Here is a 25048-nt window from a genome sequence, read left to right as displayed (position 1 = left end):
GGCGCGAAATTCAGGCCCCCTCCATCTTCACTCTGGAGTTGTGGGGCCTTCCCAAGCCAAAATTGGTGGCGGAATAAACCCCAAAAGAGTGTTTCAAATGTAATAAAACTTGTATTAAAGTCAGATTTATGTTAAAAAATAATCGATTGCCCCTTAACAGTGTCCACCAGTGTTTTGAGCCCTTCCAATAAGCCTTCCTTCTATACTAAGTCTTAGAATATGGCTTACCTTTCCCACATGGGGATTCTTGTCAGTCTTCTAGCATTACTAAGCCTTGACTAGAAAAAAATGACTGAAACATACCTTAAAGCAGTTAAGCCTGCAAACTGTTCCCCCCAACTGAAGTTTTCTGGTACTCAACAGTCCTGTGTGGGAACAGCAATGGAATTTAGTTACAACATGCTAAAATCGTTTTCCTCTCAGCAGAAATCTTCTTCACTTTCTGCCTCAGAGTAAATAGTACAAACCGGCACTATTTTAAAATAACAAACTTTTGATTGAAGAAATAAAAACTACAAATCTAACACCACATTCCCTTCACACTCCCGTGGAGATGCTACTTGTTAGAGCTGCAAAGAGAATGACTGGGGGGGGCGGAGCCTGAGGGGGAGCTATATGGACAGCTCTGCTGTGTGCTCTCTTTGCACTTCCTGTAGGGAATGAGAATATCCCACAAGTAAGGATGAATCCGTGGACTGGATACACCATGTAAGAGAAAAAAAAAGTAAAACAGGCCACAATTCAATACCAAAGGATCTATCAGGAACCAAATGTCACAGCAAAAAGAGCACGTAAAAGAATCCAGAAGTCAATAGCCAGTAAATCAGTTCAGGGTACAGGCAAGGATAAGGCTTGAAATGTAAACCAGGACTTAAACAGGGGTCAAACCCAGTAAAGCAGATAAGACAAAAATACCAGGACTTCCATAAGAACAACCAAGTACTGACTGGTGTTACATAGGCCTTTTAAACATCTCCCGCATAGGACATGGCACCAAAACAATTGCAGGGTCAAATAGAACATCAAGATTACAAATAGCAATACTTTAAGCACAGGTAAAACAATAGCAGTAGTTTGCAGGTTCTGTGCGCTAACTTAGCGCAACCCTAAGAATCCTCTTTCGACAATTAGATGCCCGTTTATCAGCTTGCACTATTAACAGAGCTAAGTCTCCTTTCTTTAGTGCAACCTTGGACTCCAGCAGCACTGACAGCTCCCTTCACAGTGTTACTGGTTTACAGCATTCATAAAATTAGGGCCCCTACCATGCTCAGGTAAGCACCTAGGGGCATGACAATAAGAAAAGTCAGCCTCCCAATGTCTTATACAAAGTGCTTTCCTAACCATATTAGAGGTAGCCAAAGACCTGGAGTTAAATCTAATATATTGAATCACAGCTTTAAATTAAAGTATTAACACCTTCTGAACTTCTGCAAGATAAAACAATATTATAAGTTTCAGAAACTTCAGGTAATTTTTGTTATAGATTGTTAGTCCAGGATGCCAATGGCTTTAAGAACAGAAAATAGTGCCTGAACTGGGTGAAACTTTGGTCCCCCTGAGGCCCTGTATATGTTGCAGTTCTGAAATGTAAAGAAATAGCATGGGTAGTAGTGGATAAAAGGCACTGGACAGCTGCATTGTGCCCCTCAAGTCTTTGGTTAGACAAGCCTGCTCAAAGGTAAGGAAGCAAAGAACTGTAATATTAATAGGTCAGTGGTTTGTATGGTTGTGCATAATTTGATGTATATTAAAATAATTGTTTTTTCTTCCTCTGGTGATATCACAGAATTAAAAATTGTAAAATATATTATTTTATTTAGAATTTACACTTAAAAGGGACAGTCTAGTCAAAATTAAACTTTCATGACTTAGATAGGAAATGCAATTTTAAACAACTTTTCAATTTACTTTTATCATCAAATTTTCTTTGCTCCCTTGGTATTCTTTGTTAAAAGCTAAACCTAGATAGGCTCATATGCTAAATTTCTAAAACATTGAAGGCCCGCCCCCCTTATTTCAATGCATTTGGCAGTTTTTCACAGCTAGAGGGTGTAAGTTCATGTGTGCCATACAGATAACAGTGTGACCAGACCCGTGGATTTACAAGTGAGAGGGCACTGATTGGCTACATGCAAGTCTGTCAAAAGAACTAAAATAAGGGGACAGTCTGCAAAGGCTCAGATAAAAGGTAATCAGAGGTAAAAAAAAGTATATTAATATAACCGTGTTAGTTATGCAGAATAGGGGAATGGGCAATAAAGGGATTATCTATCTTTTTAAACAATAACAATTCTAAGGTAGACTGTCCCTTTAAAGGAAGGAATAGTAAATAATACCTTTCCAGACGCAGAAAATATTTCTATTTTACACAGTTTCATTTAAGAATTAGTTTTATATTAGATTTTAAAAATACTGTCAGGAAAAAAAAAAAGTTTTTCTCAGTAAATATAAATCCTGTCTGCAATTGCAGTAGGTAGGTGAGACATAACTTGCAGCTTTATCCAGCAGTATGTATCTGTGGGGTTGTAGCGTGCATACGGGAATCTTGATATAAGCGCATCTGTGATTGCTTGAAGAACAATAGTCTTATCTTTACCGCCAGAGCTCACAAACGATTTCATCTTGGCAACTTCTTGAGAGAAATGAAGTTTCCCATAATCATTTCGTAAAAGGTCTGAAGCTTCTTCCCACATCTCTATTCCTCTTCTTTCTACGCTTTCTTTGGTAAAAATGCCAGTGGCAGCAATGAAATTTCCAGGCTCAATAGCAATAACCTTAACTCCCCAATGGTACATTTCCTGTCTCAAGCAATCTGTAAAGGCTTCAACTCCATATTTTGACACACAATAGCAGGACCTGGATGGGCTACTCATCCTTCCAAACATGCTTACCATGCAGACCACACGACCTGTAAAACCAAAAGATTAAAATGGTGTTAATACACAAGAAATGATAGGATTTACACAGATCATTTAAAAAAAAACTGTCATGGATTATGTGTAAAAATGTAATGCTGTAATCTGTTACAGTGCATGTAATGTTTGCATTACAGACTCTAAATTTCTATGGGCCAGATTACAAGTAGAGCGCTATTTAACACTCCAGCTTGTGCGTTAATTGCGCTAGAAGTAAGCTTTTTGCATTCAACGGGTCGTGCTCGTATTATGAGTTGAAAGTAAACTGTTTTCGGTCACGCGCTAACCCCACTAGTGCAAAAAGGCAAACTTAGAATTAATATTTCCCATTCCAATGTTCTTCACATACAAGAAATGTTCTATTTATTCATAACTAAATATTTCTATAGATATCTGATGTTTTTTTGGTTATATATATATATATATATATATATATATATATATATATATATATATATATATATATATATATATATATATATATATATATATATTTTTTTTTTTTTTTCTGCAATTACAAGAGAGAAAAGTTTGAAGAGAACACAGTAGTGTTATCTCCGAAATAGACAGGGATTTCAGCACTCCATTTATTTAGATCAATGCACACATTAAAAAGAATTCATTTAGAGCAGGTGTTCAAAAGCCTTCACGCAGCCAAACAACTTCTGGGTCCCCTAAACCAAAACCACACAAAATTTGTTGTAAATAATAATAAATTTATTTGTGCAAACAATCATTAAAAGAAATCAAAAAAACTCATACATTTAAAAATAAGTTTCTCCAACATTGGTGTGTCCGGTCCACGGCGTCATCCATTACTTGTGGGATATTCTCCTCCCCTACACGGAAAGGCAAGGAGAGCACACAGCAGAGCTGTCCATATAGCTCCCCCTCTAGCTCCGCCCCCCAGTCATTCTCCTTGCCGCTCTGAACAAGTAGCATCTCCTCGGGGATGGTGAGGAGTTTGTGGTGTTAGTTGTAGTTTTTTATATCTTCTATCAAGAGTTTGTTATTTTAAAATAGTGCTCGCTTGTACTATTTACTCTACAACAGAAAAGTGATGAAGATTTCTGTTAAGAGGAATATGATTTTAGCACAAGTAACTAGAATCCATTGCTGTTACCACGCAGTACTGTTGAAACCAGAGAACTTCAGTTGGGGGTAACAGTTTGCAGACTCATCTGCTTCAGGTATGACTAGTCTCCTTCTAACAACACAGGCTAATGCTAGATGACAGTCATTTTTCCCCTCAGGGAAAATGGTAAGCCATTTTTCTTTCACCTCAACAAAAAAGATAACAGGCTTCCCCTTTTTGATTCTTATGCTGGTAGACAGTAACGTTTTTGTTTAAAATCGTTTTTATTGCATTGTTTGCCTGCCTAAATCTGTTTAACATGTCTATGCCATCAGATAACCTATGTTCTGTGTGTGTAGAGACAAATGTGTTCCCCCTTTGAGTGTTTGTGATAATTGTGCCATAGTGTCCAAACAAAATAAGGACAGCTCTGTTACATTTCATAATGTTGCCCAAGATAATTTATCTAATGAAGGTAGTGAGGATAATTCTACATCCTCTCCTTCTGTGTCTACACCAGCTTTGCCCGCGCAGGCGACACCTAGCGCGCCAGTGCTTATTTCTATGCAACAATTAACAGCAGTAGTGGATAATTCTATAGCAAATCTTTTATCCAAACTGCCAGCATTTCAGAGAAAGCGTGATTGTTCAGTTTTAAATACAGATAAAAAAAGGATGAACAATCAGACGCTGACGATGCCTTATCTATTTTACCCTCACATCAATCGGAATTGGCTGTGAGGGAAGGGCTGTCTGAGGGTGAAATTTCAGATTCAGGAAAAAGTTCTCAACAGGCAGAACCTGATATAGTAGCATTTAAATTTAAGCTAGAACATCTCCGCGCTTTGCTTAAGGAGGTATTAGCTACTCTGGATGACTGTGATTCTGTAGTAGTACCAGAGAAGTTGTGCAAATTGGACAAATTTTTAGAGGTCCCAGTGCACGAAGACGCTTTTCCAATACCCAAGAGGGTAGCGAGCATAGTGGAGTGGGAGAAGCCAGGTGTACCCTTTGCCCCACCTCCTATATTTAAGAAAATGTTTCCCATAGTAGACCCTAGAAGGGACGCATGGCAGACGGTCCCGAAGGTTGAGGGAGCTGTTTCAACACTAGCGAAGCGCACAACTATTCCTATAGAGGACAGCTGCGCTTTCAAAGATCCTATGGATAAAAATTGGAAGGATTGCTTAAAAAGATTTTTGTTCAACAAGGGTTCATCCTTCAACCAGCTACGTGTGTTATTACTGTCACTTCAGCGGCGTCCTTTTGGTTCGAGGAACTAGAAAGGTCGCTCCACAAAGAGACTTCCTATGAAGAAGTCATGGACAGAATTCACGCATTAAAGTTAGCTAATTCCTTTATATTGGATGCCGCTTTTCAAATAACGAAATTGGCGGCGAAAAACTCAGGTTTTGCTATAGTAGCGCGGAGGGCGCTTTGGCTAAAATCCTGGTCGGCAGATGTGTCGTCCAAGACTAAGTTACTTAATATTCCTTTCAAGGGTAAGACCCTTTTTGGACCGGAATTGAAGGAAATTATTTCAGACATCACTGGGGGTAAGGGCCATGCCCTCCCACAGGATAGGCCTTTTAAGGCTAAGAACAAGTCTAATTTTCGTTCCTTTCACAATTTCAGGAACGGACCGGCTAATAACTCCACTGCCGCTAGACAAGAAGGTAACGCGGCCCAGCCCAAACCCGCTTGGAAGCCCATGCAAGGCTGGAACAAGGGTAAACAGACCAAGAAACCTGCTGCTGCTACGAAGACAGCATGAAGGGGTAGCCCCCGATCCGGGACCGGATCTGGTAGGGGGCAGACTATCTCTCTTCGCTCAGGCTTGGGCAAGAGATGTTCCGGATCCCTGGGTACTAGAGATAGTCTCCAAGGGATACCTGCTAGAGTTCAAGGGACTTCCTCCAAAGGGAAGATTCCACCTGTCTCACTTATCTTCAGACCAGATAAAGAAACAGGCATTCTTACATTGTGTAAGAGACCTATCAAAGATGGGAGTGATAAACCCAGTCCCCTCCGGGGAACAAGGTCTAGGTTTTTACTCAAACCTGTTTGTGGTTCCCAAAAAAGAGCGAACTTTCAGGCCAATCCTGGATTTAAAGATATTAAACAATTTCCTCAGAGTTCCATCCTTCACGTGGCTCTTCCATTCGGTTTAGCCACCGCTCCCAGAATTTTCTCAAAGGTGCTAGGGTCCCTTCTAGCGGTCCTAAGGCTGAGGGGCATCGCTGTAGCACCTTATCTAGACGACATCCTAATCCAAGCGTCGTCTCTTTCCAAAGCGAGGGCCCACACAGACATTGTGTTGGCTTTTCTCAGATCTCACGGGTGGAAGGTGAACATAGAAATGAGTTCACTGTCACCGTCCACAAGGGTTCCGTTTCTGGGAACAATAATAGATTCTATGGAAATGAAGATCTTCCTGACAGAAGTCAGAAAGTTAAAGCTTATAAACGCTTGTCGAGTTCTTCATTCTATTCCTCAACCCTCCATAGCTCGGTGCATGGAAGTAATAGGACTAATGGTCGCAGCAATGGACGTGGTTCCTTTTGCTCGAATTCATCTAAGACCATTACAGCTGTGCATGCTCAATCAGTGGAATGGGGACTATACAGACTTGTCTCCCCAAATTCAAGTAGACCAGGTAACCAGGGACTCACTTCTCTGGTGGTTGACCCAGGATCACCTGTCTCAGGGAATGAGTTTCCGCAGACCGGAGTGGGTCATTGTCACGACCGACGCCAGCCTCTTGGGGTGGGGCGAGGTCTGGGACTCCCTGAAAGCTCAGGGCCTATGGTCTCGGGAAGAGTCGCTTCTCCCGATAAACATTTTGGAACTAAGAGCAATATTCAATGCGCTCCTGGCTTGACCTCAGCTAGCGAAAGCCAGGTTCATAAGTTTTCAGTCGGACAACATAACGACTGTTGCGTACATCAATCATCAGGGGGAACAAAGAGTTCCCTAGCGATGAAGGAAGTAACCAAGATCATCCAATGGGCAGAGAATCACTCCTGCCATCTATCTGCTATTCACATCCCAGGAGTAGACAACTGGGAGGCGGACTATTTGAGTCATCAGACTTTCCATCCGGGGGAGTGGGAACTCCACCCGGAGGTCCTTGCTCAGTTAACCCAATTATGGGGCATTCCAGACATGGATCTAATGGCGTCCCATCAGAACTTCAAGATTCCTTGTTACGGGTCCAGATCCAGGGATCCCAAGGAGATTCTAGTGGATGCATTAGTGGCGCCTTGGTCGTTCAACCTAGCGTATGTGTTTCCACCGTTTCCTCTCCTTCCCAGGCTCATAGCCAGGATCAAACAGGAAAAGGCCTCAGTGATTCTGATAGCTCCTGCGTGGCCACGCAGGACTTGGTATGCAGACCTGGTGAATATGTCATCGGCTCCACCATGGAAGCTACCTTTGAGACAGGATCTTCTAGTACAAGGTCCATTCGAACATCCAAATCTAGTTTCTCTGCAGCTGTCTGCTTGGAAATTGAACGCTTGATTTTATCCAAACGTGGGTTTTCGAATTCTGTGATAGATACTCTGGTCCAAGCCAGAAAACCTGTGACTAGAAAGATTTACCATAAAATATGGCGTAAATATATCTGTTGGTGTGAATCCAAGGGATTCTCCTGGAGTAAAATAAAAATTCCAAGGATTCTCTCCTTTCTCCAAGAAGGTTTGGATAAAGGGTTGTCCGCTAGTTCTCTAAAGGGACAGATTTCGGCTTTATCTGTCTTGTTACACAAATGACTGGCAGCTGTGCCAGATGTACAAGCTTTTGTTCAGGCTTTGGTTAGAATCAAGCCTGTTTACAGAACCATGACTCCTCCTTGGAGTCTAAATTTAGTTCTTTCAGTTCTTCAAGGGGTTCCGTTTGAACCTTTACATTCCATAAATATTAAGTTATTATCTTGGAAAGTACTGTTTTTGGGTGCTATTTCTTCTGCTAGAAGAGTTTCTGAATTATCTGCTTTGCAGTGTAATCCACCCTATCTGGTTTTCCATTCAGATAAGGTTGTTTTGCGTACTAAGCCTGGTTTTCTTCCAAAAGTTGTTTCCAACAAGAATATTAACCAGGAAATAGTTGTTCCTTCTCTGTGTCCAAAACCAGTTTCAAAGAAGGAACGTTTATTACACAATTTAGATGTTGTTCGTGCTTTAAAGTTCTATTTAGAAGCAACAAAAGATTTTAAACAAACCTCATCTTTGTTTGTTGTTTACTCTGGTAAGAGGAGAGATCAAAAAGCTACTGCTACCTCTCTCTCTTTCTGGCTAAAAAGCATTATCCGATTGGCCTATGAGACTGCCGGACGACAGCCTCCTGACCGAATCACAGCTCACTCTACTAGGGCTGTGGCTTCCACATGGGCCTACAAGAACGAGGCTTCTGTTGATCAGATATGTAAGGCAGCGACTTGGTATTCTCTGCACACTTTTGCCAAATTCTACAAATTTGATACTTATGCTTCTTCTGAGGCTATTTTTGGGAGAAAGGTTTTGCAAGCCGTGGTGCCTTCCATTTAGGTAACCTGATTTGCTCCCTCCCTTCATTCGTGTCCTAAAGCTTTGGTATTGGTTCCCACAAGTAATGGATGACGCCGTGGACCGGACACACCAATGTTGGAGAAAACAGAATTTATGCTTACCTGATAAATTACTTTCTCCAACGGTGTGTCCGGTCCACGGCCCGCCCTGGTTTTCCTAATCAGGTTGAAATTTTTTTTGTCTTTATACACTACAGTCACCACGGCACCCTATAGTTTCTCCTTTTTCTCCTAACCGTTGGTCGAATGACTGGGGGGCGGAGCTAGAGGGGGAGCTATATGGACAGCTCTGCTGTGTGCTCTCCTTGCCTTTCCCTGTAGGGGAGGAGAATATCCCACAAGTAATGGATGACGCCGTGGACCGGACACACCGTTGGAGAAAGTAATTTATCAGGTAAGCATAAATTCTGTTTTTTGTACATTAAATGCATAGATAAAGCTGGCCAGCTCACTCAAAATGAATATGATGCAGATAAATACCTAAACAGGTAACTGGGTTATAGGGCAACACCCCTACCTACAGGAATCTGCTACCATGGATATTATTGGGGATCTATGCATAATAACCCGTTTAGTACACAAGCAAAAATGGCAACACCTATCTCAGAGGGTAACAAAATCGAGCTAGACAAGCTTGTTACCTTGAGAAACATCTGAGGATCTATGCCAATTACTTGTGTGCTGAGCAAAAGCAGTGTAGCAGGAATTACATACTTTTCATTTTACACACTTTCATCAAGAAACAGCCTGACCAGAGGGTAGCACCAATATTGAAAAAAGGTTCCGGCTACCTTAGTACTATATAGGGATCAATGTTTCTCTATTGATAGATGTGTAATCACAGCAAAAGTAACAATCACATTAGTAATGCAAGCAATATAGGCTGTAAGAGAAAACTATTAATAAAGCTTTCCTCGTTCACTATGACCTGGTTTAAGGCTTAAATGTGTGCTCTTTAGTGCATTTTCCAGACAGTACATTCCATTTTAGACTCGTGAGTCCATGAATAATTTACAAATCACTTTCGTGCGATTGCAAATCCTCCTCCTTTTAGGTTGATGAAAAGTCCAGATGCGGTGCCTGCTTGCTGCTGTGGTTAGGAGAGCTGTTTGCTGCATCGAGTATCAATCAGGTGGCTGGTTCTCAGCTGTGCAAATAACGTCACACGCCAACGGCCGTTTCACCCCCCACGTGACCAGGTGTCATTGGGGCTTCCTCAGGGCGTATACTTAGTAACTCCATATGCGCTCTATTTAAACTTAGCCCTTACTTAGGATTGGTGAAAATATCTTCAGTGAAATTGAAACAGTGTTTTTCATTGCTCAAATGTAACAAGTAGGGTCATTAGTTCTATCAAAACCCATACTGACATTAGCAATATGGTAACATATTATAACCATTTCAGTAGTTGCAAATATAAAAGAAACAAAAAACCAAAAAACATTGTTTGCACATATTTATGAATTTGTTACTTCCAGCAAGGCTAATCCAGCGCAAGATAAACAATAAAAAGCAGAAAATTATTGTCAATCGCTATTTTTAAGTTTTTAAATATTTCGGCTAAGGGAGAGTAACCTACCTTTTCTTTACCATAACTGAATATAATACCATAATATTCTTATGCAGATTATGCAAGTTTTTAACTTTTACAGGAAAGGAGCAAAATCTAATTTTTCATTCAGGCCATTTGGTGACAATGTTTTTAGTCGAAATATCCATGCTACTTCTTTCCTAAGTAGAAAATTATCTATATCGCCGCCCCTGCCATGTAAAGAGCATCTTTCAATACCTATAACTTTTAAATCATCAGTAGAGCAATTGTGGTAGAGTTTAAAATGCAGGGCTATATTACTATTTATAGTGCCTTCTTTTGCATTAGCAATGTCATTGCGATGTTCTGTCCACCTGTCCTTCAGGATTCTCTTAGTTTTCCCTGTATAATAAAGGGGACATGAGTACAGTAAATATATTACATTATCAGATTTACAATTAATAAATTGTCTAATTTCATATGTTTTCTCGCCTGTACAAAACTGTCTAGTTTTTACTATGAATTTGCAAAAGACACAGTTGCCACATTGGAAGCAACCTTGTAGCTTTTGTCGTTTTTCAAGCCAATTTTGTGCTTTTGGATTGTGTGAGAAATCGCTCTTAACCAATCTATCTTTTAAATTGGGAGCCCTCCGTGCAACTAGTAATGGAAAGTCACCCACCACACTTAACATTCTCATCTGAAAGTAGAAATTGCCACTTACTTTTTAGAATATTTCGAACTTGATTCCAGTGTCCATTAAATTCAGTAATAAATCTAACCATATTATCTACTGTTTTTTCCCTTTTGTCAAAAAGCAAAGCATCTCTATTAGCTTTTAGAGCTTTATTCATCGCAAATTTTACGTTACGTTTTGAATATCCCCTCGCTATAAATCGATTGGCCATTTCTTGTGCATGTGTCTTATATTTGTTTCTACTAGAGCAATTTCTCCAAAGCCTGAGAAATTGTCCAGTAGGGATTCCTCTAATCAAGGACGGTGGATGGTGGCTGGAAGCAACCAACAATGTGTTCGTTGCAGTACTTTTTCTATAAATTTCTGTAGTGAGCTTGTTACCTTCTTTTTTAATTATAATATCCAAGAACGGTAACTCTGATGCACTATATTCATACGTGACAAAAATATTAAATTTGTTCTTATTCAAGTTGGATACAAATTCTTTCAGAAGATCTACAGAACCTCTCCAAAGTATGAATATGTCGTCCACATAGCGACGCCATATTAACACTGAGGAGGCTATCAGTTCATTGAACTCTTCAAAAACAGTGAGAAGTTCCCATAAACCTAAATGTAGGCAGGCATATGATGGGGCGCATGTCGCCCCCATCGCCGTGCCTCTTATTTGTTTATAAAACTTGTTATCAAATTTAAACACATTGTTTTCCAAAATGAACTTCAAAAGTATGATTAGAAATTCAGTATGCTTATCAAATTGATTACCTCTAGATTCTAAAAAATGTTGTGCTGCTGCAATTCCTAATGGATGGGGGATTGAAGAGTAGAGTGCCTCCACATCTAGAGATACTAGAAGTGTTTCTTCATCAACCTCTATCCCATCTAATTGCCTTAGAAGGTCAGTGGTGTCTTGTACAAAAGTAGGTAAAGAGGAAACAAAAGGTTTTAAATAACTATCCACATAGTTCCCAATATGTTCAGTAATACTGCCGATCCCCGAAATTATAGGACCCCCGGGGGGATCTTGCATGTTTTTATGTAACTTTGGAATGCAGTAGAACATTGGTGTTTTTGGAAATTTTATATACAGGTAATCAAACTCTTTTTTACAAATAATACCATCTTTTCTTGCTTTGTTAAGTATATGCAGTAATTCACTCTGTATTTTTGTGATGGGACTCTCTTGAATAGGTTGATATTGTTCCTTATTATTAAGTTGTTTTTTCACTTCCAGTGCATAGTTAGACTCATTCATAATTACAAGGTTTCCGCCCTTATCCGCCTGCTTAATTATAATACCAGGGGTATTCGTAAGTTCCTGTAATGCTATTCTTTCCTGTCTAGTCAAATTATCATCAATTATTTTGCTGATGGGTAATTTTTCAATTTACAAAGCAAGAAAAGATGGTATTATTAGTAAAAAAGAGTTTGATTACCTGTATATAAAATTTCCAAAAACACCAGTGTTCTACTGCATTCCAAAGTTACATAAAAACATGCAAGATCCCCCCGGGGGTCCTATAATTTCGGGGATCGGCAGTATTACTGAACATATTGGGAACTATGTGGATAGTTATTTAAAACCTTTTGTTTCCTCTTTACCTACTTTTGTACAAGACACCACTGACCTTCTAAGGCAATTAGATGGGATAGAGGTTGATGAAGAAACACTTCTAGTATCTCTAGATGTGGAGGCACTCTACTCTTCAATCCCCCATCCATTAGGAATTGCAGCAGCACAACATTTTTTAGAATCTAGAGGTAATCAATTTGATAAGCATACTGAATTTCTAATCATACTTTTGAAGTTCATTTTGGAAAACAATGTGTTTAAATTTGATAACAAGTTTTATAAACAAATAAGAGGCACGGCGATGGGGGCGACATGCGCCCCATCATATGCCTGCCTACATTTAGGTTTATGGGAACTTCTCACTGTTTTTGAAGAGTTCAATGAACTGATAGCCTCCTCAGTGTTAATATGGCGTCGCTATGTGGACGACATATTCATACTTTGGAGAGGTTCTGTAGATCTTCTGAAAGAATTTGTATCCAACTTGAATAAGAACAAATTTAATATTTTTGTCACGTATGAATATAGTGCATCAGAGTTACCGTTCTTGGATATTATAATTAAAAAAGAAGGTAACAAGCTCACTACAGAAATTTATAGAAAAAGTACTGCAACGAACACATTGTTGGTTGCTTCCAGCCACCATCCACCGTCCTTGATTAGAGGAATCCCTACTGGACAATTTCTCAGGCTCCGGAGAAATTGCTCCAGTAGGAACAAATATAAGACACATGCACAAGAAATGGCCAATCGATTTATAGCGAGGGGATATTCAAAACGTAACATAAAATTTGCGATGAATAAAGCACTAAAAGCTAATAGAGATTCTTTGCTTTTTGACAAAAGGGAGAAAACAGTAGATAATAGGGTTAGATTTATTACTGAATTTAATGGACACTGGAATCAAGTTCGAAATATTCTAAAAAGTAAGTGGCAATTTCTACTTTCAGATGAGAATGTTAAAAGTGTGGTGGGTGACTTTCCATCACAAGTTGCACGGAGGGCTCCCAATTTAAAAGATAGATTGGTTAAGAGCGATTTCTCATGCAATCCAAAAGCACAAAATTGGCTTGAAAAACGACAAAAGCTACAAGGTTGCTTCCAATGTGGCAACTGTGTCTTTTGCAAATTCATAGTAAAAACTAGACAGTTTTGTACAGGCGAGAAAACATATGAAATTAGACAATTTATTAATTGTAAATCTGATAATGTAATATATTTACTGTACTCATGTCCCCTTTATTATACAGGGAAAACTAAGAGTATCCTGAAGGACAGGGGGACAGAACATCGCAATGACATTGCTAATGCGAAAGAAGGCACTATAAATAGTAATATAGCCCTGCATTTTAAACTCTACCACAACTGCTCAACTGATGATTTAAAACTTATAGGTATTGAAAGATGCTCTTTACATGGCAGGGGTGGCGATATAGATAATTTACTACTTAGGAAAGAAGTAGCATGGATATTTCGACTAAAAACATTGTCACCAAATGGCCTGAATGAAAAATTAGATTTTGCTCCTTTCCTGTAAAAGTTAAAAACTTGCATAATCAGCATAAGAATATTATGGTATTATATTCAGTTATGGTAAAGAAAAGGTAGGTTACTCTCCCTTAGCCGAAATATTTAAAAACTTAAAAATAGCGATTGACAATAATTTTCTGCTTTTTATTGTTTATCTTGCGCTGGATTAGCCTTGCTGGAAGTAACAAATTCATAAATATGTGCAAACAATGTTTTTGGTTTTTTGTTTCTTTTATATTTGCAACTACTGAAATGGTTATAATATGTTACCATATTGCTAATGTTAGTATGGGTCTGATAGAACTAATGACCCTACTTGTTACATTTGAGCAATGAAAAACACTGTTTCAATTTCACTGAAGATATTTTCACCAATCCTAAGTAAGTGCTAAGTTTAAATAGAGCGCATATGGAGTTACTAAGTATACGCCCTGAGGAAGCCCCAATGACACCTGGTCACGTGGGGGGTGAAACGGCCGTTGGCGTGTGACGTTATTTGCACAGCTGAGAACCAGCCACCTGATTGATACTCGATGCAGCAAACAGCTCTCCTAACCACAGCAGCAAGCAGGCACCGCATCTGGACTTTTCATCAACCTAAAAGGAGGAGGATTTGCAATCGCACGAAAGTGATTTGTAAAGTATTCATGGACTCACGAGTCTAAAATGGAATGTACTGTCTGGAAAATGCACTAAAGAGCACACATTTAAGCCTTAAACAAGGTCATAGCGAATGAGGAAAGCTTTATTAATAGTTTTCTCTAACAGCCTATATTGCTTGCATTACTAATGTGATTGTTACTTTTGCTGTGATTACACATCTATCAATAGAGAAACATAGATCCCTATATAGTACTAAGGTAGCCAGAACCTTTTTTCAATATTGGTGCTACCCTCTGGTCAGGGTGTTTCTTGATGAAAGTGTTTAAAATGAAAAGTATGTAATTCCTGCTACACTGCTTTTGCTCAGCACACAAGTAATTGGCATAGATCCTCAGATTGTTCTCAAGGTAACAAGCTTGTCTAGCTCGTTTTCGTTACCCTCTGAGATAGGTGTTGCCATTTTTGCTTGTGTACTAAACGGTTTATTATGCATGGATCCCCAATAATATCCATGGTAGCAGATTCCTGTAGGCATACAGGGCTACCCGCTGGTAGGGGTGTTCCCCAATAACCCAGTTACCTGTTTAGGTATTTATCTGCATCGTATTCATTTTGAGTGAGCTGGCCAGCTTTATCTATGCATTTAATGTACAAAAACGTATTTTTAAATGTATGAGGTTTTTTGATTTCTTTTAATGATTGTTTGCACAAATAAATTTATTATTATTTACAACAAATTTTGTGTGGTTTTGGTTTAGGGGACCCAGAAGTTGTTTGGCTGCGTAAAGGCTTTTGAACACCTGCTCTAAATGAATTCTTTTGAATGTGTGCATTGATCTAAATAAATGGAGTGCTGAAATCCCTGTCTATTTCGGAGATAACACTACTGTGTTCTCTTCAAACTTTTCTCTCTTGTAATTGCAGAAAAATTATGTGTTTTACAGGGTCTGCACCCAAATAATAATTAACAATTAATAAAAGTAGATTCTTTATACCATCTCCCTAATAAATTTTGTATATTTTTTATTATATATATATATATATATATATATATATATATATATATATATATATATATATATATATATATATATATATATATACACACACACACACGCACACACATATATATATATATATATATATAAATATACACACACACACACACAAGTAATATAAAGTAGTAGTAAGGAAGGCACTCGCCGTTTTCAGCAATGTATTTATAAAAACGGTTAACGTTTTCGGGGTCTCCCCCGTCCTCAGACCACTTAAACACAAATAATTCAACTTACCCTTTATCTCCTACTCCCTCCACCGTGCACTGATACCGGCAAACTCCGCAGCGTCCGTAAAGCGCAACTGCGCATGCGCGAACGGCCCTACGGAGAGCCAAGTGGGACACAACTAAAAAGCGAAATGCAAACACATATTGATATTAGCCAACTATAATAGATACATAAAGTTCAAAATGGAATCCTAATTCAATAGCCAATATAGTCAACGGTACATGCTATCCTCTATTACGAAGTACAAAACTGAAGCAAATATTCCAATAACTACACTTCTACCTATTACTTAATGTACCGCATCTGAGCAAAAACTCAAGCACTGCCCACAACTAAAATACTAAGTGCACAGCTTTTTGACTATACAGATTATTAACTACTTATTAACAAAATGTCATATTACTGTGACCTATACATAAATACCTTAGCCTAGAGATGGTTATGTAATCAGTACCCTGTCATACGACCTAATCATGTTGCTACATAATCTACTCCAATACTATGGCTATATACTAACGCATCTCTGACAATTTTGTTAGTTAACGTAGATAACCCACTATACATTCAGCAGATACCCATTTCTAGGAATATTAGTACTGAGCAACTCCCTCTAGACTCCTGACAGTTTGTATGAGACAATCAAAGATAGGACCCAACCATCATTACAAAAAGCAATGATAATCCAGGTATGCATTAAGTACCTTTGGATACATAGTGTGGTCTGAAATAACACGGACGAAGTTAATAAGGAACGCCAACTGGTGACTATGCATAATAAATTTGAACAACGTGGATATGGATCTATTCAGCTAAGACAAACATTGTCGGAATCAGTTTCTATGACCCAGGATCAAGCCCTGTCAAAAAGACAAAAGAGTAACAAACCAGAGAATGATCTTCACCACTACATTTTCTCCTGAGAAAGTAGAGTTTTCCAAAACCCTGAGGGAACATTGGGACATACCTATGGTGGGATTCAAGAGAGGTAGATCCCTGAAGGATATCCTATTGAGACCAGATAACAGTGACAGTTATATGCCAACTACGTGGTTAAGCACCACCAAGAAGGGTTGTTTCCGGTGTAGTGGATGCATTACCTATAGTGGCTTAACACAATGTTTTCACACATCCTTGGTCCAATAAAAAAAATTCCATATACAGCATAGGGTCACCTGTACAACCACATTTATTGTGTACCTGCTTCATTGCCCATGTGACAGGTTTTATGTTGGGAAGACCGAGGATGACCTTAGGACGAGAATGGCTAACCACCGATCAGCAATCCGTAAAGCCATCAAAGTGGGGGATTCAGACCAACCGGTGGCTAGGCATTTTTGCACTAACAGACATGGGGTCTCTGATTTGAGATACATTATTATTGACCATATCCCTAGATGTACTAGAGGTGGAGATAGGGCCAAACGCCTATTGCAAAGGGAGTCCCAGTGGATTTTTAACTTGGATACTTGGACTTAATACATACCTGGATTATCATTGCTTTTTGTAATGACGGTTGGGTCCTATCTTTGATTGTCTCATACAAACGGTCAGGAGTCTAGAGGGAGTTGCTCAGTACTAATATTCCTAGAAATGGGTATCTGCTGAATGTATAGTGGGTTATCTATGTTAACTAACAAAATCGTCAGAGATGTGTTAGTATATAGCAATAGGATTGGAGTAGATTATGTAGAAACATGATTAGGCCGTATGACAGGGAACAGATAATATAACCATCTCTAGGTTAAGGTATTTATTTAAAGGTCAAAGTACTATGACATGTTGTTAATAAGTAGTTAAAAATCTGTATAGTCAAAAAGCTGAGCGCTTAGTAGTTTAGTTGTGGGTAGTGCTTGAGTTTTTGCTCAGATACAGTACATTAAGTAATAGGTAGAATTGTAGTTAAAAAAACCAAAACATAATTTATGCTTACCTGATAAATTTCTTTCTCTTGTGGTGTATCCAGTCCACGGATCATCCATTACTTGTGGGATATTCTCCTTCCCAACAGGAAGTTGCAAGAGGATCACCCACAGCAGAGCTGCTATATAGCTCCTCCCCTAACTGCCATATCCAGTCATTTGACCGAAGACAAGCAGAGAAAGGAGAAACCATAGGGTGCAGTGGTGACTGAAGTTTAAAATTAAAAAAAAATACCTGCTTTAAAATGACAGGGCGGGCCTTGGACTGGATACACCACAAGAGAAATAAATTTATCAGTTAAGCATAAATTATGTTTTCTCTTGTAAGGTGTATCCAGTCCACGGATCATCCATTACTTGTGGGATACCAATACCAAAGCTAAAGTACACGGATGAAGGGAGGGACAAGGAAGGTACCACTGCCTGTAAAACCTTTCTCCCAAAAATAGCATCCGAAGAAGCAAAAGTATCAAATTTATAGAATTTTGAAAAAGGTATGAAGCGAAGACCAAGTCGCCGCCTTGCAAATCTGTTCAACAGAAGCCTCATTTTTAAAGGCCCATGTGGAAGCCACAGCTCTAGTAGAATGAGCTGTAATCCTTTCAGGAGGCTGCTGGCCAGCAGTCTCATAAATTAAGCGGATTATGCTTCTTAGCCAAAACGAAAGAGAGGTTGCCGAAGCCTTTTGGCCTCTCCTCTGTCCAGAGTAGACAACAAACAATGCAGATGTTTGACGAAAATCTTTAGTAGCTTGTAAATAATACTTTAAAGCACGAACCACGTCAAGATTGTGTAATAGACGTTCCTTCTTTGAAGAAGGATTAGGACACAATGATGGAACAACAATCTCCTGATTGATATTCTTATTAGATACCACATTAGGTAAAAACCCAGGTTTGGTACGCAGAACTACCTTATCTGCATGGAAGATCAGATAAGGAGAATCACATTGTAAGGCAGATAACTTGGAAACTCTACGAGCCGAGGAAATAGCTACCAAAAAAAGAACTTTCCAAGATAAAAGTTTGATATCTATGGAATGAAGAGGTTCAAATGGAACCCCTTGAAGAACTTTAAGAACCAAATTTAAGCTCCAAGGCGGAGCAACAGGTTTAAACACAGGCTTGATTCTAACTAAAGCCTGACAAAATGCCTGAACGTCTGGAACATCCGCCAGACGCTTGTGCAAAAGAATAGACAGGGCAGAAATCTGTCCCTTTAAGGAACTAGCTGACAATCCTTTTTCCAAACCTTCTTGGAGAAAAGATAATATCCTGGGAATCCTGACCTTACTCCATGAGTAGCCCTTGGATTCACACCAATAAAGATATTTATGCCATATCTTATGATAGATTTTCCTGGTGACAGGCTTTCGTGCCTGAATTAAGGTATCAATGACTGACTCGGAGAAGCCACGCTTTGATAAAATCAAGCGTTCAATCTCCAGGCAGTCAGTTTCAGAGAAATTAGATTTGGATGGATGAAAGGACCTTGAAGTAGAAGGTCCTGTCTCAGCGGCAGAGTCTATGGTGGAAAGGATGACATGTCCACCAGATCTGCATACCAAGTCCTGCGTGGCTACGCAGGCGCTATCAAGATCACCGATGCTCTCTCATGCTTGATTTTGGCAATCAGACGAGGGAGCAGAGGAAACGGTGGAAACACATAAGCCAGGTTGAAGGACCAAGGCGTTGCTAGAGCATCTATCAGCGTTGCCTTGGGGTCCCTGGACCTGGATCCGTAACAAGGAAGTTTGGCGTTCTGGCGAGACGCCCTGAGATCCAGTTCTGGTTTGCCCCAACGACGAATCAATTGTGCAAACACCTCCGGATGGAGTTCCCACTCCCCCGGATGAAAAGTCTGTTGACTTAGAAAATCCGCCTCCCAGTTCTCTACACCTGGGATATGGATAGCTGATAGGTGGCAAGAGTGAATCTCTGCCCAGCGAATTATCTTTGAGACTTCTAACATCGCTAGGGAACTCCTTGTTCCCCCTTGATGGTTGATGTAAGCCACAGTCGTGATGCTGTCCGACTGAAATCTGATGAACCTCATTGTCGCTAGCTGAGGCCAAGCCTGAAGAGCATTGAATATCGCTCTTAGTTCCAGAATGTTTATTGGAAGGAGGGTCTCCTCCTGAGTCCACGATCCCTGAGCCTTCAGGGAATTCCAGACTGCCCCCCAGCCTAGAAGGCTGGCATCTGTTGTTACAATTGTCCAATCTGGCCTGCGAAAGGTAATGCCCTTGGACAGATGGACCCGAGATAGCCACCAGAGAAGAGAATCCCTGGTCTCTTGATCCGGATTTAGTAGAGGGGACAAATCTGTATAATCCCCATTCCACTGACTGAGCATGCATAGTTGCAGCGGTCTGAGATGTAGGCGTGCAAACGGCACTATGTCCATTGCCGCTACCATTACGCTGATTACTTCCATACACTGAGCCACCGAAGGGCGAGAAGTGGAATAAAGAACACGGCAGGAATTTAGAAGTTTTGATAACCTGGACTCTGTCAGGTAAATCCTCATTAGAGTTCCCAGAAAGGAGACTCTTGTGAGAGGAGATAGAGAACTCTTTTCCTCGTTCACCTTCCACCCATGCGACCTCAGAAATGCCAGAACTATGTCCGTATGAGACTTGGCAATTTGGAAATTTGACGCCTGTATCAGAATGTCATCTAAATAAGGGGCCACTGATATGCCCGCGGTCTGAGGACCGCCAGAAGTGACCCCAGAACCTTCGTAAAGATTCTTGGGGCTGCAGCTAACCCAAAGGGAAGAGCTACAAACTGGTAATGCCTGTTCAGGAAGGCAAACCTAAGAAACCAATGATGATCTTTGTGTATCGGAATGTGAAGATAAGCATCCTTTAAATCCACTGTAGTCATGTATTGACCCTCCTGGATCATAGGTAGGATGGTACGAATAGTCTCCATCTTGAATGATGGGACTCTGAGGAATTTGTTTAACCCCTTAATGACAACTGACGTACCAGGTACGTCATGCAAAAACTAACTGTTAATGACAGTAGACGTACCTGGTACGTCAGTTGTCTAACAAAGTGCTGGAAGTGATCACAATCGCTTCCAGCAGCTCTGAGGGTATTGCAGTGATGCCTCGATATGGAGGCATCCTGCAATACCCCTTTACAAGCCTCCGATGCAGAGAGAGCCACTCTGTGGCCCTCTCTGCACCGGTAGCGATGGTGCCAATGGTGCCGTTGTCGGGGTGGGAGGAGGGAGCGTGCGCGTGCGTGCACGATGCGCGCGCACGTGCACGGGGGGCACGTGCACAGGGCGCGTGTGCACGTGGGGCGCGCGTGCAGGTGCGCGCATTAGCCACACTGACACCAATGAAGGCAGGAAGGGGGAAAAAAAATATATATATTTTTTTTTTTTACATATAAAAGGATCTGGGAGGGGGTGGGGGTATTGTGGGGGGGCTACTACACTACAGAAATAATAATAAAAAAATAAAAAAGTTATAAATAAAATTAAAATATTTTTGGTTTGTGGGGCCAAACTGGGTACTGGCAGACAGCTGCCAGTACCCAAGATGGCGGTAATTAGGTAGGGGAGAGGGTTAGAGATCTGGAGGGGGGGATCAGGGAGGTTGGTGCTAAGGCAGGGGTCCATCACAACCAAAATATTTTATTATTTTTATTTAAAAAACAAACAAACTCTTATTTAGTACTGGCAGACTTTCTGCCAGTACTTAAGATGGCGGGAACAATTGTGGGGTGGGGGAGGGAAGGGAAGAGAGCTGTTTGGGAGGGATCAGGGGGTGGGATGTGTCAGGTGGGAGGCTGATCTCTAAAATTAACCCTGCAAGCTCCCTACAAGCTACCTAATTTAACCCCTTCACTGCTGGGTATAATTCACGTGTGGTGCGCAGCAGCATTTAGCGGCCTTCTAATTACCAAAAAGCAACGCCAAAGCCATATAAGTCTGCTATTTCTGAACAAAGGGGATCCCAGAGAAGCTTTAACAACAATTTCTGCCATAATAGCACAAGCTGTTTGTAAATAATTTCAGTGAGAAACCTAAAATTGTGAAAAATGTAAAGATTTTTTTTTTATTTGCTCGCATTTGGCGGTGAAATGGTGGCATAAAATATACCAAAATGGGCCTAGATCAATACTTGGGGTTGTCTACTACACTACACTAAAGCTAAAATTAACCCTACAAGCTCCCTAATTAACCCCTTCACTCCTGGGCATAAAACATGTGTGGTGCGCAGCGGCATTTAGCGGCCTTCTAATTACCAAAAAGCAACCACAAAGCCATATGTCTGTTATTTCTGAAAAAGGGTATCCCAGAGAAGCATTTACAACCATTTGTGCCATAATTGCAGAAGCTGTTTGTAAATAATTTCAGTGGGAAACCTAAAGTTTGTGATAAAATTTGTGAAAAAGTGAACTTTTTTTTTTTTTTATCGCATTTGGCGGTGAAATGGTGGCATGAAATATACCAAAATGGGCCTAGATCAATACTTTGGGATGTCTTCTAAAACAAAATATATAAATGTCAAGGGATATTCAGGTATTCAGGGTTCCAAAGTAACTAGCGCTAATTTTGAAAAAAAGGGGTTTGGAAATAGCAAAGTGCTACTTGTATTTATTGCCCCATAAATTGCAAAAAAAGCAAAGAACGTGTAAACATTGGGTATTTCTAAACTCAGGACAAAATTTATAAACTATTTAGCATGGGTGTTTTTTGGTGATTGTAGATGTGTAACAGATTTTGGGTATCAAAGTTAGAAAAAGTGTGTTTTTTTCCATTTTTTTCCTCATATTTTATAATTTTTTTTTAGTAAATTATAAGATATGATGAAAATAATGGTATCTTTAGAAAGTCCATTTAATGACGAGAAAAACGGTATATAATATGTGTGGGTACAGTAAACGAGTAAGAGGAAAATTACAGCTAAACGCAAACACTGCAGAAATGTAAAAATAGCCATTGTCATTAAGGGTAAGAAAATTGAAAAATGGTCCGGTCATTAAGGGGTTAAGATCTTGAGATTCAAAATTGGTCTGAAGGTTCCCTCTTTTTTGGGAACCACAAACAGATTTGAGTAAAATCCCTGTCCTTGTTCCTTCTTTGGAACTGGATGGATCACTCCCATAACAAGGAGGTCTTGAACACAGTGTAAGAATGCCTCTCTCTTTATCTGGTTTGCAGATAATTGTGAAAGGTGAAATCTCCCTTTTGGAGGAGAAGCTCTGAAGTCCAGAAGATATCCCTGGGATACAATTTCCAACGCCCAGGGATCCTGGACATCTCTTGCCCAAGCCTGGGTGAAGAGCGAACGTCTGCCCCCTACTAGATCCGTTACTGGATAGGGGGCTGATACTTCATGCTGTCTTAGGGGTAGCAGCAGGCTTTTTGGCCTGCTTACCTTTGTTCCAGGTCTGGTTAGGTCTCCAGACCGACTTGGACTGGGCAAAGTTCCCTCTTGTTTTGCATTAGAGGAAGTTGATGCCGCACTCGCCTTGAAGTTTCGAAAGGCACGAAAATTAGTCTGTTTGGCCCTTGATTTTGACCTATCCTGAGGAAGGGCATGACCTTTTCCTCCAGTGATATCAGAAATGATCTCCTTCAAACCAGGCCTGAATAGGGTTTGCCCCTTGAAGGGAATGTTAAGCAGCTTAGACTTTGAAGTAACGTCAGCTGACCATGATTTAAGCAATAGCGCCCTGGGCACTTGAATAGCAAAACCAGAATTCTTAGCCGTTAGTTTAGTCAAATGAACAATGGCATCAGAAACAAAAGAATTGGCTAGCTTAAGTGCTCTAAGCTTGTCAAGTATGTCATCCAATGGGGTCTCTACCTGTAAAGCCTCTTCTAGAGACTCAAACCAGAAAGCCGCAGCAGCAGTGACTGGGGCAATGCATGCAAGGGGCTGTAGAATAAAACCTTGTTGAATAAACATTTTCTTAAGGTAACCCTCTAACTTTTTATCCATTGGATCTGAGAAAGCACAACTGTCCTCGACAGGGATAGTAGTACGCTTAGCTAGGGTAGAAACTGCTCCCTCCACCTTAGGGACTGTCTGCCATAAGTCCCGTGTGGTGGCATCTATTGGAAACATTTTCTTAAAAATAGGAGGGGGAGAGAACGGCACACCTGGTCTATCCCATTCCTTAGTAATAATTTCTGTAAACCTTTTAGGTATTGGAAAAACATCAGTGTACACCGGCACTGCATAGTATTTGTCCAATCTACACAATTTTTCTGGCACTGCAATTGTATCACAGTCATTCAGAGCAGCTAAAACCTCCCTGAGCAACACGCAGAGGTGTTCAAGCTTAAATTTAAATGTAGACATATCAGAATCAGGTTGAATCTTTTTCCCTGAGTCAGAAACATCATCCACAGAAAGAAGCTCTCCTTCCTCAGCTTCTGTATATTGTGAGCGAGTATCAGACATAGCTCTTAAAGCGTCAGTATTCTCTGTATTTCTTCTAATTCCAGAGCTGTCTCGCTTTCCTCTAAACCCAGGTAGTCTGGATAATACAGCTGACAGGGTATTATCCATGACCGCCGCCATGTCTTGTAAAGTAAACGCTATGGGCGCACTAGATGTACTTGGCGCCATTAGAGCGTGAGTCCCTTGAGCGGGAGTCAAAGGGTCTGACACGTGGGGCGAGTTAGTCGGCATAACTTCCCCCTCGTCAGATTCCTCTGGTGATAAATTTTTTAAAGACAGAATATGATCTTTATTGCTTAAAGTGAAATCAGTACATTTGGTACACATTCTAAGAGGGGGTTCCACCATGGCTTCTAAACATAATGAACAAGGAGTTTCCTCTATGTCAGACATGTTTAAACAGACTAGCAATGAGACCAGCAAGCTTGGAAAACACTTTAAATCAAGTTAACAAGCAAAAAATAAAAAACGGTACTGTGCCTTTAAGAGAAACAAATTTTGTCCGAATTTGAAAAACAGTGAAAAAAAGTAGTAAATCAAACGAAATTTTTACAGTGTGTATAATAAGCTAACAGAGCATTGCACCCACTTGCAAATGGATGATTAACCCCTTAGTTAAAAAAAACAGATAAACCCCCCCCCCCCGATATAGACGTTTTTTTAACAGTCACAACAAACTGCCACAGCCATGCTGTGGGCCTACCTTCCCCAACAAACGACTTTGGAAAGCCTAAGAGCCCTTTAGAGAGGTCCTATAGCATTCAGGGGACTCCTGGAGGAAGCTGGATGTCTCAGTCTGTAAAAAGTTACTGCGCAATAAAGCGCTAAATTAGGCCCCTCCCACTCATATTAAAACAGTGGAAAGCCTCAGGAAACTGTTTCTAGGCAAATGTAAGCCAGCCATGTGGAAAAAAACT

The 25048-nt window shown here is 40.2% G+C and overlaps 1 protein-coding gene across 1 annotated transcript in view; it reads right to left on the bottom strand.

Annotated features, from left to right (window-relative positions):
* Positions 1–1798: 1798 nt before the first annotated feature.
* Positions 1799–25048, bottom strand: part of LOC128656343 (D-beta-hydroxybutyrate dehydrogenase, mitochondrial) — a 99898-nt gene continuing 76648 nt past the window's right edge. The window contains exon 5 of the mRNA XM_053710195.1: positions 1799–2911. Within this exon, the coding sequence (XP_053566170.1) occupies positions 2442–2911 (470 nt within the window). The 3' untranslated portion in view covers positions 1799–2441. The remainder of the gene's footprint in view (positions 2912–25048) is intronic.

This window comes from Bombina bombina, chromosome 4, assembly GCF_027579735.1.
Source record: "Bombina bombina isolate aBomBom1 chromosome 4, aBomBom1.pri, whole genome shotgun sequence".
In the NCBI taxonomy this organism is placed as follows: domain Eukaryota; kingdom Metazoa; phylum Chordata; class Amphibia; order Anura; family Bombinatoridae; genus Bombina; species Bombina bombina.
Note: the sequence above shows the minus strand (reverse complement) of the source record. Positions and strands in the feature narration are given on the sequence as shown.